The following is a 17,933-nucleotide window of genomic DNA, read 5'->3' on the forward strand; positions in this document are numbered from 1 at the left end:
TTGCTGATAAAACCTCCATTACGTTTGCATGATTGCTAAGGCAGTATGTTGTATCAACACTTTCCCCACATTTATATTGACAATCGCATTAAATGAAACACACATAATGTATAAAGTCAAAAAGTCTATATGCTCCAAGAGTGATCTTGTCAAGTTATGTCCTTCCATTACGCAGGAGATCTCCAACTTTTGATAAACACATACTAGAGAAACTGAACTGCATCAGTTATTATGTTGAGTTTATAACAAAAACAGAAACGTGGATTGGTTGATAAACAAGGCTGTTTATATCAAATCAAAGAATGAAGATTGCACAATGACAGGGGAAAGTAACAAGCAGGTTACAATGGCAGTAACCACACACTAAATTTAAAAACAAAACCCAAAGCATTTCCAAGACAGTTTAAAGCAAAAAGTGCTACAAGACTGCTATCCATCTTGTTCCTGAACTTCCAGTTCTCTAGTATTCAACAGTTTTATAAACTGTTTCATCAAATATAAAGTCTTCAAAGTGGTTGTGTTGAACCTTGTATCAGTTTCAAGGAGATATCCAATGTAGAAGTCAACATTTCTACCCTAGTGTTGGGAACACCTCAGTCAACAGCGTCATCAAACTGGCCATCCACCGGCACGGTCTGGAGCTGTCTCAAAGGCAGTGGTGCTACATGATGCAAACTTGGGTCATACAAAGGTTCTTCTTGAACTGAACATGATGCCACTGGATCTTGATCCATACCTCCACAGTGAATAACATCTTCAAAATCTAAAGAGGTAAAGTAGCAGACTGTTAGTGAGAGCTGTGCTTAAGCCACCTGTCACCAATCCTGGGTCTCATCCTTGTCACTCCAAACGCTGTAACACCTGTGTGTACCTCAGGGAGACAGCTACTTTTACAAGCACTAGGACAGGCAGGACATATTACATCAAACAGAACATCACCTGCAGGTTCTGCAATATAATTTATGTCATCGAATGTAAAAGACCAGGATGTTATATCCAATATGTAGGTAAAACCACAACTGACCTATGCACACGCTTCAGAAACCACAAATCAGCAATCTTAACAAAAAAAGTGGAGCAACCAGTTGCAAAACATTTCAACATGGATGGTCACAGTCTGTTGAACTTTTCTATAACAGCGATGGAGATGCCAACGGACCCAGCAGCACTGACTAAAAGGGAGAACTTTTGGATTTACTCTCTGGACACATTGGCACCACATGGCCTGAACCTGGAGGACAGTACCACCACTACTTAGCTTTTGCAAATGAAGCCCCTCTGAGCATTCCATCCTCAAAGCTCTATAACTGCCACCTTAGTAACAGCATTTGTATGTCAGCAGCTGATGAAGGCGGAAGCTGAAACGTTTTGTTAATACAATAAAAACCTCTGTTTTGTTAATTTCAAGCAGGGCCGGCTCCAGGCATGCCAGGGCCCTTGGGCACCAGCCTGCCCTGGGCCCCTCCGCTCCCCTCCCGCGCAGGACAGGAGCTTCCTAGCTGCCTGCCATCCCCCCGCTTCACCTACCTTTCTCTGCTGCTTTTTGTGGCTACACGCATTGCGAGCGCAGGGTTGCCATCAAACAAGATGGCGGCAGAGGCTTCAGCCCCTTACGGAAACTTCAGCCGCCATATTGATTGATGGCAACCCTGCACACACTGCAAAAAACAGCAGAGAGAAAGGTAGGTGAAGCGGGGGGATGGCAGGCAGCTCGGAAGCTCCTCCTGTCTTGCGATCTGCAGCTCCTGCCGCAGATCGTGGAAGGGGAGCAGAGGGGCCCTTCAGGGGCCTCTATAGCTCCAGGGGCCCTCAGGCCAGTGCCCCACATGGCCACCCTTTAGAACCAGCCCTAATTTTAAGAACCCATGCTAGGGAATAAGGCCCTACTGACATCTGAGTAATATTTTTTTATTTTAACTATTACTCCTCATACTTATACCCCTCTCTTCCTGCAAGGAGCCTAGGGTGGCACACATGGAGAGGACCCATTTTATCTTCACAACAACCCTTACAACCATGTTGCCAGCTCCTCCTTGCACCAAAGAGATCAGAAAACTAAATACATGCACAATATTAAATATTAGAGCATTTATCCTAGTTTTAATAAAACCAGATCACTTTTATTACTGGGTCTCTGTCTATAAAGACTGGATCTAATAGACGAGTGAGATCATTTTATCAATTATAGTAGGACATGGAAGAATTTAACCCTTCCTTTTTTGAGTATTTAAAAATTAAGAGACTTTCTAGTCAATTTGATAAGAAAAGTACAGTGAAGACCTGCATGCTAGCTGCTCCAGGGTGTAAGTGGCTGGATGATTTTTGGAGCTTTGTAGAAGGATTTTTAAAAAATAGAAAGAGGCAATGATGCAGCCCTCGAACCAACTCATAATCCTAAAGTGGATCCGATTTGGATCATGATCTGTCTAGATCAAATAAGGTGAGTTTGCTCTGGAATCTGAGTTCTGTGAATTTATCCTCCATCCCTGCTCATAATACTAGAATCTGAAGTCATCCAATGAAGCTGAATGTTGGAAGATTCAGGAGAGACTAAAGGAAGTACTTTCTCACACAGCATATAATTAAAAATGATGGAATTCGCTACCACAAGATAGTAATGGCCAACAACCTGGACAGCTTTAAAATGGGACTAGACAAAAAAAACATGGAGAGTAAGGCTATGAAGGCTACTAGTCATTATGGCATGCTCTGCCACCAATATCAGAGATGGTATGCCTCTGAATACCACTTGCTGGGAACCACAAGTGAGGAAAGAATGTTGTTGACAGTTGTATCCTGCTTACAAGCATCTGATTGGCCATAGTGAAAACTGCATGCTGGACTAGATAAGCCTTTGGTCTGACCCAGCAGGGCTCTTCTAATGATCTTACAATATTTGCATTAGTGTGTTAAAGTGTCTGTCCCAAAAGCAGTTCTATAGATATCTTCTCACACACACCTCCCCAGACACTTGGCTTTCTAGCATTTGTTCAAAGAAACCATATTGAGGCACCCACCTACCATACGGATTATTATTTTCACTGTCTGCCAGCTCTTTATCCCAGTCCTCTTCCTCATAGTGGGATATAGTTTCCACCTCAAGAAAAGCTGTATCTGTGAGCACACTGCAATCTTCATCACCAGAATCCCAGTCTTCACAGTCTGACTTCAAGTCTTCGAATTCCTCAACAGCACTTGTTACTTTCTCCACTACACCTTCTTCCAGACCTATAAAAAAGAACCCATCATTAATTTATTTGAAAATTAAATAGTGAGATCAATCAAGGAACCTAGGAAGTTTAGTGGATTAAAGCTATATATCAGCTTAGCCATTTCCTCATTTCATTACTTGGAATAGCAGAAAACATTGTATTGAGCACCAGAATACAGCTGGATCTGTTAGATCCAGTCTTTATAGACAGAGACCCAGTGACAAAAGTGACTTGACTTTATCAAAATTAGGATTAAAAAACCCTGTTGTGATTGGAAATTGACACCAATGGAGTTCTTTTCCTCCTAAAGCCAATAGCAGTGCAGGTGGCAGTTTTCATAGGTATCACAGATAAGGAGGATCTTCTTTGAGACAACCTTTAGCAGTATTTGATTATAAATTCACACATGATAACCTTCTGTTCTCAAACACTACAAATACAATTATTCTAACCTTATCTTAGCAAAGCATGCTTTCTAAATCCACTACAAAATCTACTCAATTATCCCAAATTCTATCTTATTTTCCCACATTCTTGACAACAAGAAGCAGGAGCCACATGTACAAACTGTGTACCAACTATGTTTTCATCCATGACTCCATCCCAGTGTTCTTGAAACAACTTTCACAGACTCTGTGAAAGAGTCTGGGGAGGGAGACAAATGTTCCACTGACACTTCTGCTCTTGGATCAGCCAAGATTTACACCTTCTGAAACAGATCATGTTTCTCATTTTGGAGTGCTTTGTTTTTGCTGAAATCGGCCTCTTTCACCCCCTCCCCACCCCCATCTCTCTGATTCAAAACTGCTGTTAGCCAGCCTAAGGACTGGCAATAAGCTGCAATGTAGATTTTAAGCAGAGCGTCACCTGTCCTGAGTGGCATATTTTTTTGAGTAGTGTGGCAGATGATATATGCATATTCATATTTTTGTGATGAGATATTTGTTGAATGTTTCTGCTTTGCTTTTAATATATTTCACAAGGATGGTTGCCCGTGGGAAACAGGCTAAATAAAAACAACTAGTTGGGGATGAGACAGTTCTCAGCAGTTCTGGCAACTGCTGCCAAGGGAATCGGAATGTTGGGGAAGTGACAGTTGGGGCAGTCAGGCCAGAGAGAGGGAGAAAAAAAGGAATAGTGGGGTCAGTGAACACTAAGAACGTCCTGTGAATTTGTTAAGTAGCTCTGGTGAAGGGAGAACTCTGATCAAGTTCTGGAAGTGACTGTGGCAGACAGAGATGGAACAAAAAAGCAACAGAGGCAGAACAACTGTAAAGTGTGGCAGGATCCAGCAGCCTGCAACCTCAAGGAGCAACGTGAGTGTTGCCTCTGAGAAACATCTGGGCAACACTGTGGCATCGTAAGGGACTCAACTGAGAAAAAGGATGAGTGTTGTTTCATTTTACCAGAAAGGATACAGTCTTGTAAGGGTATTATGTGCTAAGCAAAGTTATTGCTTTCCTCATTTATAACGAACATTGTTTTAACAATGTTGTTTGAGCAGGCCTCCAAACTTCTGTCTCAAATTGTGAACATGAGTGTGGTGGCCTTCCACCCCTCACAGCAGCAGATATTGAGGTAAGACAGGTGTCTGCTATCTGCACTCTGCAGAAACAATTGAATATATATTTTGTTCTGACAAGCTTTCCTGGCTGGATGAATAAATCTCTGCCATGGGTGTCCATTTTGTATTGTTTTTTAAAATTAATCTTGTTATTTTTGTGCCATTTTAAACTGTGTGGTTTTAAAAACGTTTAAAAATTATATTTTATACATCAACTTGAGATACGAGGAAGGCATTTAACTGACAACAACAGAGCAGTAGCAGGAGCCTTTGCTCTAGTTCCAGCATCATAGATCTCATTTAAAAAAAAAATGATATAAGGAGCTACCATCTACTGAACAGGACCAATGGTTCACCTAAACCAAAAGGACTAGCAGTGGCTCTCCTCTTTCCCAAAGCCTCTTACAGTGACTGAGTTTGCAAGATATACAACATATGTATTCTACCACTGAGCTATAGGTCCTTCTTCCAGACATATGGAAACCTCTTCTATACAAAGCTAGAATTGTACCTCTCAGCCACTTCCCCCAATACCTTTTCCAGGCCTCCAACTGAAAGTCTTCACCCTCTTCACTTCAACTTCCTCCTGTTCAGCAAAAACAGATTCATCAGCCTTTTTCTGCAGGGCAGAAATGCTTGTTTAAAAAGTCAAATTATTCACATCTTCTATAAGAATCCTCATGAGACTGGCTGTTAGCAGACAATGAATGATCCTACTCTTGAGGTTTTGCTTTCTTTTTGAAAGATTTTTATTATATTTTATTTTGCTAAATGTGTGTGGCCAATTTATGTGTATTTTACTGTTAATTTCACTGTTAACGTGTTTTGATGAAACAAGTTGTTGACTGATGATTCCCAACATATGCTTATTATTAGCTAGCCTCACTTTCTAAACCTCATGAGAACAATTCCCAATACCTGTCTTAAAGAAGTGATGTTGGGCAAAGGGATCAGGGCAATGGTAAATGCATCCTTGGAGGAGGGTGCAATGCCATTAGCCCTCAAGGAGGCAGTGATAAGACCTATTTTGAAAAAGCCCTCCTTGGACCCCCAAGATTTAAACAACTTTCGCCCAGTCTCCAATTTACCATTCTTGGGCAAGGTGATTGAGCGTGTGGTGGCTAAACAGTTACAGACACACTTGGAGGAAGCAGATTATTTAGATCCTTTCCAATCGGGCTTCAGGACTGGACACGGAACTGAAACAGCCTTGGTCGCTCTGGTGGATGATATGAGGAGGGCGTTGGATAGGGGAGAACATACTTTCCTCGTCCTCCTGGATCTCTCAGCGGCTTTCGATACCGTTGACCACAGTATCTTGTTAAATCGCTTGGAGGGATTGGGAATGGGAGGCACTGTTTTACGGTGGTTCCGTTCCTATCTCTCCAACAGATATCAACGAGTAGCGTTGGGGGATGAGGTTTCAGACCCTTGGCCCCTTAATTGTGGTGTGCCACAGGGCTCTATCCTCGCCCCCATGCTATTCAACATTTATATGAAACCGCTGGGAGCTATCATCAGGAGTTTTGGGCTGCAGTGTCACCAGTATGCGGATGACACGCAGCTCTATCTCTCGTTTAAATCCTCACCAGAGTTGGCTGTGGAAACCTTGTCCAATTGCCTGGAGTCCGTAAGTGGATGGATGGGAGAGAACAGGCTGAAGCTGAACCCCGACAAGACCGAGGTGTTACTGGTGGGGAATAAGGGAAGGTTGGGAAACTTTGATCTGGTGCTTAATGGGGTGAGATTGCCCCTAAAGGACCAGGTCCGCAGCCTGGGGGTCATTTTGGACTCTCAACTGTCCATGGAGCCCCAGGTAGCTGCAGTAAGTCGGGCAGCCTGGTACCAACTTCATCTGGTACAGAGGCTGCGACCCTACCTTCCTATACATCTGCTTCCACGAGTGATACATGCCCTGGTCTCCTCTCGATTAGACTACTGTAATGCACTCTACGTGGGGTTACCCTTGAAGACGGTCCGGAAATTGCAGCTGGTACAGAATGCGGCGGCACGCTTAATAAAGCAAAGCCGTTGCCGGGATCATGTCACCCCAGTGTTGATGGAGCTACACTGGTTGCCAGTTGTATACCGGGCCCAATTCAAGTTGTTGGTATTAACCTTTAAATCCCTAAACGGTTTCAGCCCAGTTTATCTGAAGGAACGCCTCCAGTATCACCAAATATGCCACCAAACAAGATCGGCCTCACAAGACCTTCTCTCGGTCCCACCAGTGAAAACAGCTAGGCTGGTGCGGACCAGAGAGAGGGCCTTCTCGGTCGTGGCCCCCACCCTCTGGAACTTGCTTCCTTTTGACCTTCGACATGCGTCCTCCCTGATGGCTTTTCGTCGAGCCTTAAAGACCTTGTTATTCAGGCAGGCCTATGGGATTTCTGGGGTGGGTTAGGCTATTACTAACAGGTGGTTTACTGTTGTATGAATATGTTTTAACTTGTGTTTTATATTGTGTAAGTCGCCCAGAGTGTCTGTTAAGTCAGACAGATGGGCGACTAACAAATAAAATTTTATTATTATTATTATTATTCCACTAGATGTACAAGGGCATTATGATACTTGCTCCCTTAGACTCAGAAAAGGAAGACATGCAAAGTATTACACAGTCCAACACTTTTGCTCAGAGGTAGGAAATTCTACTTCTAAAGCAGGATATTACCAAATTTATTCAAATGAACAACAACAAAAGCCTAACAGACTCCACCAAGATTGTTCATACTTGATTGTTCAAACAATAGCGGTTCAGGGACAAAACTATAGAAAGGGAGAGATGTGGGATCAATCACAAGGAAAGACTCTAGGGAAGGTGGGAAAGCCTTCAGAAAGTAAGTAATTTCTCCAGTGAACCCTAGAAAAATAGAAATGGCCCAGACATGCGTAACATCTAGCCCAGTACCGACTGCTCTGACTGGTAGTAGCTGAAATAGTCTATCTCATCTTTTGGTACCTGAAACTGAAAATTAAATGTTCACTGAATGGGCCTAGGAAATCTCTGAGGGTGTACAGACTACCTTTATAATTACAGCGCTGAATATAAACAAAGTGAAAGACATCTCATTTCCACTGGCATAATTTAGCCTAAGTTTAACTGTCTAGCCTCTTTAAAAAAATTATCATTTTGCGCATTTCCCAAATAACTTTGTGAGGTTTTACCCCAGTTCTACTTTCTCCTTGGCTCTTTCTTTCCTTCCGCTGTTTCCTTGGGTCCTTGCTTTTCAGCCCACCTAAGCCTATTATCTACTCTCAATCCTTCTTTCAGCCACCTTGCTTCTAGGCTCCCTGCCCTTTAGCATTTGTGTGGGACCTTTTCCCAGCTCTTCCCACAAAACAAATCTATCCCTAGGGCCTGCAAGAAATTTAATCCCAAATTTAACAAGTTTCCCTTATCTTTCAAAAGCTGGGACGACGACTGACAGTTTTGTTCCCTGGGAAGTTGGAATTTTATGAACATAGACCACACCCCTCAGATGTTCAAAATGAGTAAGTGGAAATGTGGCCATGAACATTAGCCCCACCCCAATGTCCCTCAGGAAGGTAGCTTCAGACTTTTGTGCAGTGACGTCTGAAAGACTGTAAGTGCAATCAACTGAACATACTTAGAATCTCATTTCAGACCTTTGCAAAGTAGAGCCAACACACATAGGGAAGTTGGGGGCAGGGCTTACCCATGCATCCCCCACTCCCTTCCCCAGTTTAAGTTCATATGCATTCCACATGGTTCATCTGAATATGACTCCCATGTAATTAAGCCAATCTATGCCAAAGGCTTCACCACAAGTCCAATACAATACCATTGATGACCATTTCAGTCACGCTAGTGCTCCAGGCTTGATTTGAATTTTTTTTATATACAAATCAGGTTGACTAGAAATTACAAACGAACTACCACAATTTTATTCAACTGATGTTCTTGGTGCAGTTAGTTAACACAATAAATCAGGTCCAAGATAGATGTGATGTTAAACACATCATTAGGAAGCCCATCAGAATGTGTTGGACTTTTTTAGTTAATAAAGGCTTGATTTCGCCAAATGTGAGCTTTGGGAGGATGGGGAAGTAGCATGAGGTGTGATTTTCATCTGAAGTTAAAATCAATGCAGGGGGATGGTTTTCATGGGGACCACAGCTGGGAAGGGAAGGGTCACTTACACCAAGCATCTCTGAGCCTACCAGTAAACACATTTTAAACATATTTAGTGTTACATGTAGATTGATCTTCAGACACAAAGAGGAACACAATAAAAGGGCAAAAATGTATGTGGAAAGCAATTGTAAGTGACAAAGTGGAAGGGGAACTTTTTTTAGATCTTCAAAAGGCTGCCATGAATACACTGTAGGTAGGACATGAGGCTGTAAAGAGTCTGGATAAAGTTTCCTTAAAGGCAGCTTCAGTCAGTTTTCCCACCATGCGGAGAGATGGATTATGTGAATCCTTAAAGCAGGCATGAGCAAAAGGTATATTGCCAGCTGATTTGCAGTAGATCAGCAAATGATTGAGCCCCAATTGTTCAACAATAGCAAAAACAGAAGGTCCCCCATCTTCTAAATTAGGCTTCTGTGATTAAGAAAGCTTGAAGGGAAAACCAGGAGCGCATTTTTGTGTGACAGGATGAAAAGCTCAGTTCTGGTACTGAAAACAAATTTCTGGGCTGAGCATGTAGTCAGAAGTACTCCAGGGAATAGTAATTTAGAATATCTAGAAACTTTGCTTGTTTGTCATGACTGGAACACATATGCAGCCAGTCTATGTCCGGGTAGTTGAAGTCACCCATTACTACTACATTTCCTAGTTTGGATGCTTCCTCAATTTCATATCTCATCTCAAGGTCTCCCTGAGCATTTTGATCAGGGGGACGATAGATCGTTCCCAGTATTAAGTCTCTCCTGGGGCATGGTATCACCACCCACAACGATTCTGTGGAGGAGTCTGCCTCTTTTGGGTTTCGAGCTTGCTGGATTCAATGCCTTCTTTCACGTATAGAGCAACTCCGCCACCAATACGTCCTGCCCTGTCCTTCCGATATAGTTTATATCCAGGGATAACCGTATCCCACTGGTTTTCTCCATTCCACCAGGTCTCGGTTATGCTCACTATATCAATGCTCTCCTCTAAGACCAAGCACTCCAGTTCTCCCATCTTGGTTCGGAGGCTCCTAGCATTAGCGTACAGGCACTTGTAAGCAGTGTCTCTCTTCAAGTGTCTTTGGCACTTGTGGTTTGGCCTGTGGTAATTTTGCTCTTCTGAATTTATATCCTGTGCCCCTGATCTCACAATGCCTACTTCTAGGCCTACCCCTTTTAAAATTTCATCATTTCTTTGGTTTTTATCCCAGGGGGGAGGTTTATTCCGAACCGGACCTTCCTCAGCTCCTGTCGGGTTTCCCCCCTCAGTCAGTTTAAAAGCTGCTCTGCTACCTTTTTAATTTTAAGTGCCAGCAGTCTGGTTCCATTCTGGTTCAAGTGGAGCCCGTCCCTTTTGTACAGGCCCGGCTTGTCCCAAAATGTTCCCCAGTGCCTAACAAATCCAAACCCTTCCACCCGACACCATCGTCTCATCCACGCATTGAGACTGCAAAGCTGGGCCTGTCTGGCTGGTCCTGCGCATGGAACTGGTAGCATTTCAGAGAAAGCCACCTTGGAGGTCCTGGCTTTCAGCATCCTACCTAGCAACCTAAATTTTGCTTCCAGGACCTCTCCAGAACTCTTCAGTAGACTGGGTGTTAAACAAAACATAATGCTGTTGCCCTGAAGACTGCAGTTTATAAGTCTTAAGCTGGCATGCAGGAGGACTTAAGCCTCATTAGATGCCACAACCAGTGGAGCAGAGACAAAGCACCACCACTTATTTCACAGCTTATTTTTCTGACTGGGAGTGCTGTTTGCCAATCCTCTGCATTCCGAATAAGTTTTTCTCAGACACCCACCAAATAAGCAATGCAAAAGGTATATGTTACATTAATATTATGGGTTAAACTGCCACTTTTATTTTTTTAAATTCCAACGTTTCTTTATTATGACTAACCAAAGTATAAAATAGTAAGCAAGATTTTGAGTCTATTAGAACTCTTCATCAGGCTGAATGTTAAGTGAAGGGGAGGAGGGTGAATAAAAAAAACTGACTTGGTAGTGAAACCACAATGTATGGCAGTAGTGAAATACTCGTTTTTGTTGAATGAAAAGGGATGGCTTTTGGGGGCTATCATAAAGAGTGCCTGCTGGTCAAGTTAGATTTCAGGTGCACTACAGAGGCAAAGAAGAATCAATGTCTCTTCCCTCATTTTGAAAATAAAACCCAGTAGTTACTCAGTTCTGTCTCCAGTCCAAATTGGAACACACAGTTTCCTTGTGAGAACAAAATAACATTTATATTGCTTTATATTAGCAAAGCTGAGGTTTAACTTTTACTAGTGCACTAAATGAAAATCAACAGAGGCCAAATTGGATAGCATTACCTAGTGTTTAGATTTACCTCCAAAGAACCATAATAATGTTCACTCCCTTCCTACAAAAAAACCCTTGGTCTGAAAGCCGCCTCAAGTTATCCAAAACAAAGCCACCCAGGTATCTGGGAAGCTGTTAAATACACAGTAGAGGAAAAATAAGCCCTTCAATCTCCAATGCTGGGGAGAAGAGAATTTTAATATACCCTATTCCTAAAACATTTTTCTGCCACCAGGAAGTCATTCTCTTACTTCCAAATAACCCTGCCCCAAAGTAGCCAAACTCTTCGTGTATCAGAGCCACAAAGCCAGGATCTTCCACATGCCTCCGAGTGATCCTCTCTCCTGCCCGCCCTCTTTCTGTCCGCACGCTAAATTAACGCTCCGTTCATTGCCTCTTTCCTCACCCGCTGCTCTAGGATACGCCCTGGAAGATCAAGCAGCCCGGCCGTCTCCATGCCCGGCGGGCGATAGGCCTGTCTCTTAATTCTCCCCCTCAGCCTCTCCCAACCATGACACAGCCACCTCTTACAGCCTAAGCGGCAAAAGCGCTTACTCCGCAGCCAGGCACACGCACGTCACGTGCCCAACCCCGGGAGTGACATTAAGGAACCAACCAACCCGCGTCCAGAACCGAGAAACATCCCATTGCGAACTCGCGCGCGCCACCTGCGGCTTCCCAGAGATTCGCCCGAAGTCGAAAGGAAAGCGTGGTACTCTAAGGGCTCTGCTTATTTTTTTTTAGTTTCTTTTTAACTACAGCCAGTAGTTACTCGGTAGCAATTCCCACTGGATGCAACGAGGCTTAGTCCGAAGTCATTGTTCGTAAGATTGCTGGCATGCAGCCTAGCCCTATGCATGTTTACTCGGTAGTTGGACCTCCCTTGTTTTATAATTTATAAAATCATTTGTGGACCATACTATTGTTAATACTAAGGCAGCGGTATTAACAATAATTTGAAAACGTCTGCTGGTGAAAACACTTTTATTCCCAGTGGATCTTACACAACAGGGCATGATTTTCTGTTGCTCTGATGCAGCGTCACATACTGTATTGAGGGGAAATACCCCCTGGGCAACAAGCAGAAAGGCACGCTAGTGCTAGCAAGCTAAGGGCCGGTTACATAATAGACAGAGATTAGTATTTCTAAAGAAACGAATACAAGAATGCCTGGAAGGCCTGGTTCCTTTTATTTTAATATATTTATATTCCACTTTTCCTCCGAGGAGCTCAAGGCTGTGTTCATTATTCTCCACATTTTATACTCACAATACCCCTGTGATTGGCCCCAGGTCATCCAGTTAACTTTATGGCTCAGCGGGAATTTGAACTTGGGCTCCCTGGTTTTAGTCCAACAAGCATGGCCAAGAAGTGTGTGCGTGTGTGGTTTTCAGGCTGGTTGTCAGAAAAGAAAGGGACAATGACAGCTTTTTCCTGCCCCATTCCGCCATTCATATTTTTGAAAAGCACTACGCATAGATTGAGAGCTTTTAGACTGGATATTGTCCCAGACAATAAAACCACTGGGCTCCATCCAGATACTAAAGTTATTCCAAGAGTTGGCAACTCTACCTGGTGACTAAATCCCACATGTGTGTGTTAAGCTATCGATCAATGACTACTGACTGATAGCTGTGGTGTGTGTACTTCTATCAGAGGCAGTATGCTTCTGAATACCAGTTACTGAAAACAGAGGGGAGAGTGCTTTGCACTCAGATCCGGTTTGCAAGCTTCCCTTGGGCATCTGGTTGTCCACTGTGAGAGCAGGATGCTGGATTAGATGGGCATTGGCCTGATCCAGCAGGCTCTTCTTCTGGTTTTATTGCTCAGTGGTAATTCTGGCAAGGAAAATGTATTCTGTATATACTCAGAAACACTCTTTTCTCCAGGACTTCACTTTCAAGGCTGAACCCTGGCATTAACGTTCTGTATGTGCTCAGAGGCACTCATGTACAAAAACTGGATCCATTGCAGACCTTTCAGGGCCAAGCCTTGCCTCAGGTTAGGTCTTTTCTAGGCATTATAATTTTATAGACACCACAATTTGACAAACTTCATTTTTCCATATCATACTTGTCTGGTGCTCAGGCCCAAGAGAAACAGAGTAGTATAAGTGGATAATGCAGTTGTCCAGCAAGAGGATCTGGCATTGTACTTCAGTACAGCAAAGAGGAATTCCAGGCAAACGGGAGAAAAGCAGGAAGCAAAGAGGGAGAAGAAAAAGCTTAAATGCATCTTGGATTTCTTAGGCCCTTCATCAGGGAATTTCCAATAAGGATCTGGCTTTGTACCTCAGTGGCAAGTTGCACAGACCAAGGGAAGATTGTAGCAGATGCCAGAGTGATATCCAGCATTAGTCACACTTGGAGTTGGACCACTGAAATCAATAGACTTTATTTCAGTGGCTGTACTCTGAGTGTGACTAATATGACTGAGTATGCCATAAAGAGGATGGATATCATCCTCTTTATGTCAGTCAGTATCACCAGATTGGCCCTCTAGCTACATGACACCTGATGATCCCAGGCCAGGAGGAATATTGTGCAAATAACTCAGCTGGAATTACCTGTAGTTCCCTTTTCTAACCAGTAGCACTGGTGATGCAGGGGCCAATGTCTGATTTACAGAGCTCCAGGCTCTATGGGCTTGTCAATACGTAAGTAAGATTATGACCTAGTAGTCTGCATTGATGAGAGCCAGTGTGGCGTAGTGATTAGAGTGTTGGACTACGACCTGGGAGACCAGGGTTCGAATCCCCACACAGCCATGAAGCTCACTGGGTGACCTTGGGCCAGTCACTGCCTCTCAGCCTCAGAGGAAGGCAATGGTAAACCCCCTCTGAATACTGCTTACCATGAAAACCCTATTCATAGGGTCGCCATGAGTCAGAATCGAGTTGAAGGCAGTCCATTTCCATTTCAGTCTGTATTGATAATCATTCATTGAGTGCTACGTACTCACAATTACTTGTAGAGATTTGATTCACCACTTCATCCATACAAATGCATTCAGGCAGGTGCAGAAAAATATTAGCATTTCAGCCACCTTGATTCTGGCTGGCTGTGAAGGAACAACTCATTGGAACGTGCCTTTTTCTCTGAATATGTGCTCCTTTCAGGACTGTCACTCCAGTATTTGTGAAGATTGCCACCTCCATATATATTTATTAAAATATAATAAATATATAAAATAATTAAAATATGATGCAATGTTTGCATTTCTGGTACAAACCCCCAAGTATAGGAAATGTAGGATTTGGTTAGCAAGTTTTTTGAATAAGAAGCTTTCTGGTAAAGACTAGCAACTTTTTGTGAAGTGTGTTTTTATAGCTAGATTTCCACACTCACTATATATGAGGTCTGGAAAAGGTACTTGGGCTTAACGTTAATGCAAATTCAAAAAGAAATCAAATTCTTGGCATGTCAAATAGATTATATAGGATTTTCAGAACTGTGTTGATTTGGTTCTTTCTCCAGCACCATGCATGACAAAATATATGATAAACAATGCCAGCACAAACAGGTTTTGCTTTGCTTTTAACGCATTGTAAAGATATCCATTATGTGGCAAGAAAGTGCTAAACTAAGTTTATAGTCAACAGAGTTTGTTAACACATTCATAAGCTTTAACGGTTTTAATAAAAACCAAAATTAAGAAATGGTTTCTGTTCAAAAGTGAGGGAAAACATCTACTGCATTTCCATTATTATACTTCCTATCTTCCAACTGTTTACAACTACAAACTTTGGGTTGCATCCACAGAGGTGTAAATTTAGTGATTAGCACATTCTGTTAACTATGTTCCAAGTGCAGGCAAAATACTGCACAGGAAGAATCTGGAACTGCATTAAATATGTCTGTACATGGATTACATTTAGTTCCTCATTGGAAAGTGAGCCCTGAATGCAAAGTGTTCCTTCCCCCTTGGAAGGTGCTTGCAAATACAGCCACTTTAAATCCCCAAGCCCTGGACAAGCAAGTCTTGCTGTCCAATGGGAAAAATGTGTCTTCCACCCATGGGGTATGCTTTGCAATGTAGAACTGCATGTATTTTTATTTATTTATTTGTTTGTTTATTGTATTTGTATACCGCCCCATAGCCAAAGCTCTCTGGGCGGTTTACAGTAACTAAAAACATTAAAAACAAATATACAAATTTAAAACACATCTTTTAAAAACAATTTAAAACACATTTAAAAAATTTAAAACAATTTAAAAAACACATGCTAAAATGCCTGGGAGAAGAGGAAAGTCTTGACCTGGCACCGAAAAGATAACAGTGATGGCGCCAGGCACACCTCGTCAGAAAGATCATTCCATAATTTGGGGGCCACCACTGAGAAGGCCCTCTTCCTTGTTGCCACCCTCCAAGCTTCCCTTGGATTAGGCACCCGGAGGAGGCCCTTTGATGTGGAGCGTAGTGTACGGGTGGGTTCGTGTTGGGAGAGGCGTTCCATCAGGTATTGTGGTCCCAAGCCATGTAAGGCTTTATAGGTCAAAACCAGCATCTTGAATCGAGCTCGGAAACATGCAGGCAGTCAATCCAAGCGGGCCAGAATTGGTTTTATATGTTCGGACCGTCTGGTCCCTGTTACCAATCTGGCCGCTGCATTTTGCACAAACTGCAGTTTCCGAACCATCTTCAAAGGCAGCCCCACATAGAGTGCATTGCAGTAATCTAGCTTGAAGGTTACCAGAGCATGGACAACTGAAGCCAGGTTATCCCTGTCCAGATAGGGGCGCAGCTGGGCCACCAACCGAAGTTGGTAGAAGGCACTCCATGCCACCAAGGCTACCTGAGCCTCAAGTGACAGAGATGGTTCTAGGAGAATCCCTAAGCTATGAACCTGCTCCTTCAGGGGGAGTGCAACCCCATCCAGGACATTAGGACTTTCTTTGCCCTATGTAAGGCACTTATAAAACAGTTAAAACATAAAAAGTGAGGGTGGTAAACAGCTTGTACAAAAGGAAACAAATTTCTAGTTTTCACTTAACTTTTCTAGCACAGTGCTCTGCTGCTAAGTCAGAAACAGTGCTTCCTTGAGCAGAAGAGGCTTTCTGTTTACAGAAGGGCATTTTTAAATCTAAACTATTGGCACATTATAAATAAAGTTGAAAAGAGCAAACTGACTAGTCAATTTTAAGTTCACTTTAACCGGGATAATATCCACACTTTCCAAAATGTCTGACAAGAGTGCTTGGGTATAAGACAGTGGATTATATATTGGGCAGCTGACTAGTTGCTCCATGAGCATTGCTAGCTAGTTAATGTTAGTTAGAAACACAATTTATTTAGGATTTGCACTTATAGTCCATCCTTCAGTGTATGGGCCAGGGCAGGTTATAAAAATGTCACAATTAAAGCAAGCACAATTTACAATTTCTGGACATCATACTTTAAGAAGGATGCAGACAAACCAGAACAGGTTTCAGAGGAGGGCAACGAGGATGATCAGGGGACTAGAAACGAAGCCCTATGAGGAGAGATGGAAAGAACTGGGCACGTTTAGCCTTGAGAAGAGAAGACTGAGGGGAGATATGATAGCTCTCTTCAAGTACTTGAAAGATTGTCACACAGAGGAGGGCCAGGATCTCTTCTTGATCATCCCAGAATGCAGGACATGGAATAATGGGCTCAAAATTACAGGAAGCCAGATTTCAACTGAACATAAGGGAAAAATTTCCTGTTAGAGCGGTAGGACAATGGAACCAATGACCTAGGGAGTTGGTGGCCTCTGCAACACTGGAAGCATTCAAGAGGCAGCTGGACAGCCACCTAATGGGTATGCCTTAAGTTAGATTCCTGCACTGAGCAGGAGTTGGACTTGATGCTCTTATAGGCCCCTTCCAACTCTACTATTCTGTGATTCTGTAGGTACAATACAACCACAAAATAGTGCTATAGGATTGGGGATCAGTTTGGTGTCTTCTTTGGATCCCTTCAACAGCGTGTGGTTTATATCTGCAAACAGTAGTGTAGTGGCAAATTCAGAAGTGCAGGGCCCCTTCATGTTAGTCACACACCCTTCCCTTCCCCCCCCTTTTTTTTTTGCTGCTCGGTGGAGAATGAGATCCTTGCTAATGCCTTCTCCAACAACATCTCTAGGAGACAAAGAACATGAAAAGGGAGCGTGTTAGCTACTGAAAAGAGTCTTCTCAGTAGCTGACTTATGTCCCTTCACTCAGATAGCTCCAATGAGCAGAAAAGGACAAGGAAGCATATTAGAAGACTCTTCTCAGTGGCTAACACACTCCCCATTTATGCTGATTGGGTCGTAGGATGCTGGAGACACAGGGACTCTGCTGGGACCCTGCTCCCAAAAAGGTAAGGGGTCTAAGACCTCCGAGACCCCAGACGACTACACCTGTCTGCAAGGTTGGGTTCTGTAGAGGGGGGAACTGATGAAGTGGTCAGACTATCCTCTTTGTTAAATTAACTGTTAAGCATCTTTTTGCATGACAAAAGAGTTGGCCAAGTACCAATGTATTGTCATACAAATGACTTCCTAATGATGCTTCTACAGGAAGGGGGCAGGCCTTTCCCTCTCACTTGGCTGAAGGTGATGTCATCTTGGAGGTAGGAGAACAATAGAACAGAGGCCAGTCTTGTCTGGTCTTCTGTTGGGCTGAAGATGGGAGACAAGCTTGACTTGCTGTCTTTGCTGAAACTAAAGCTATAGCTTTGTTCCCCTAAAAGCTAATGAG

At 43.0% G+C, this 17,933-nt stretch overlaps 1 protein-coding gene across 2 annotated transcripts; it reads right to left on the bottom strand.

Annotated features, from left to right (window-relative positions):
- Positions 1 to 264: 264 nt before the first annotated feature.
- COPRS (coordinator of PRMT5 and differentiation stimulator) lies at positions 265 to 11,837 on the bottom strand. Of its 2 annotated transcripts, none has more exons than XM_061621767.1 (4): positions 11,636 to 11,834; positions 5,311 to 5,362; positions 3,022 to 3,228; positions 265 to 763 (listed from the first exon to the last, which is right to left on the bottom strand). In XM_061621767.1, exons 1-4 carry the CDS (start codon positions 11,684 to 11,686, stop codon positions 594 to 596), a joined length of 480 nt encoding a protein of 159 aa, XP_061477751.1. In that variant the 5' UTR covers positions 11,687 to 11,834; the 3' UTR covers positions 265 to 593. The 2 variants fall into 2 exon arrangements, with proteins under 2 accessions (XP_061477751.1, XP_061477752.1); XM_061621768.1 differs by having other exon boundaries at positions 678 to 763; positions 3,018 to 3,228; positions 11,636 to 11,837.
- Between the last annotated feature and the right edge of the window lie 6,096 nt (positions 11,838 to 17,933).

Source organism: Rhineura floridana, chromosome 3 (genome assembly GCF_030035675.1).
Source record: "Rhineura floridana isolate rRhiFlo1 chromosome 3, rRhiFlo1.hap2, whole genome shotgun sequence".
In the NCBI taxonomy this organism is placed as follows: domain Eukaryota; kingdom Metazoa; phylum Chordata; class Lepidosauria; order Squamata; family Rhineuridae; genus Rhineura; species Rhineura floridana.

Excerpts from the sequence above, each read along its gene's own strand:
- COPRS (XM_061621767.1), bottom strand. The coding sequence starts at position 11,686 with ATGGAGACGGCCGGGCTGCTTGATCTTCCAGGGCGTATCCTAGAGCAG. Across the intron at positions 3,229-5,310 it reads CAGTTGGAGGCCTGGAAAAG|GTCTGGAAGAAGGTGTAGTG; the intron begins GTATTGGGGGAA and ends TCTTTTTTATAG. Across the intron at positions 764-3,021 it reads TGAAAATAATAATCCGTATG|ATTTTGAAGATGTTATTCAC; the intron begins GTAGGTGGGTGC and ends TTACCTCTTTAG.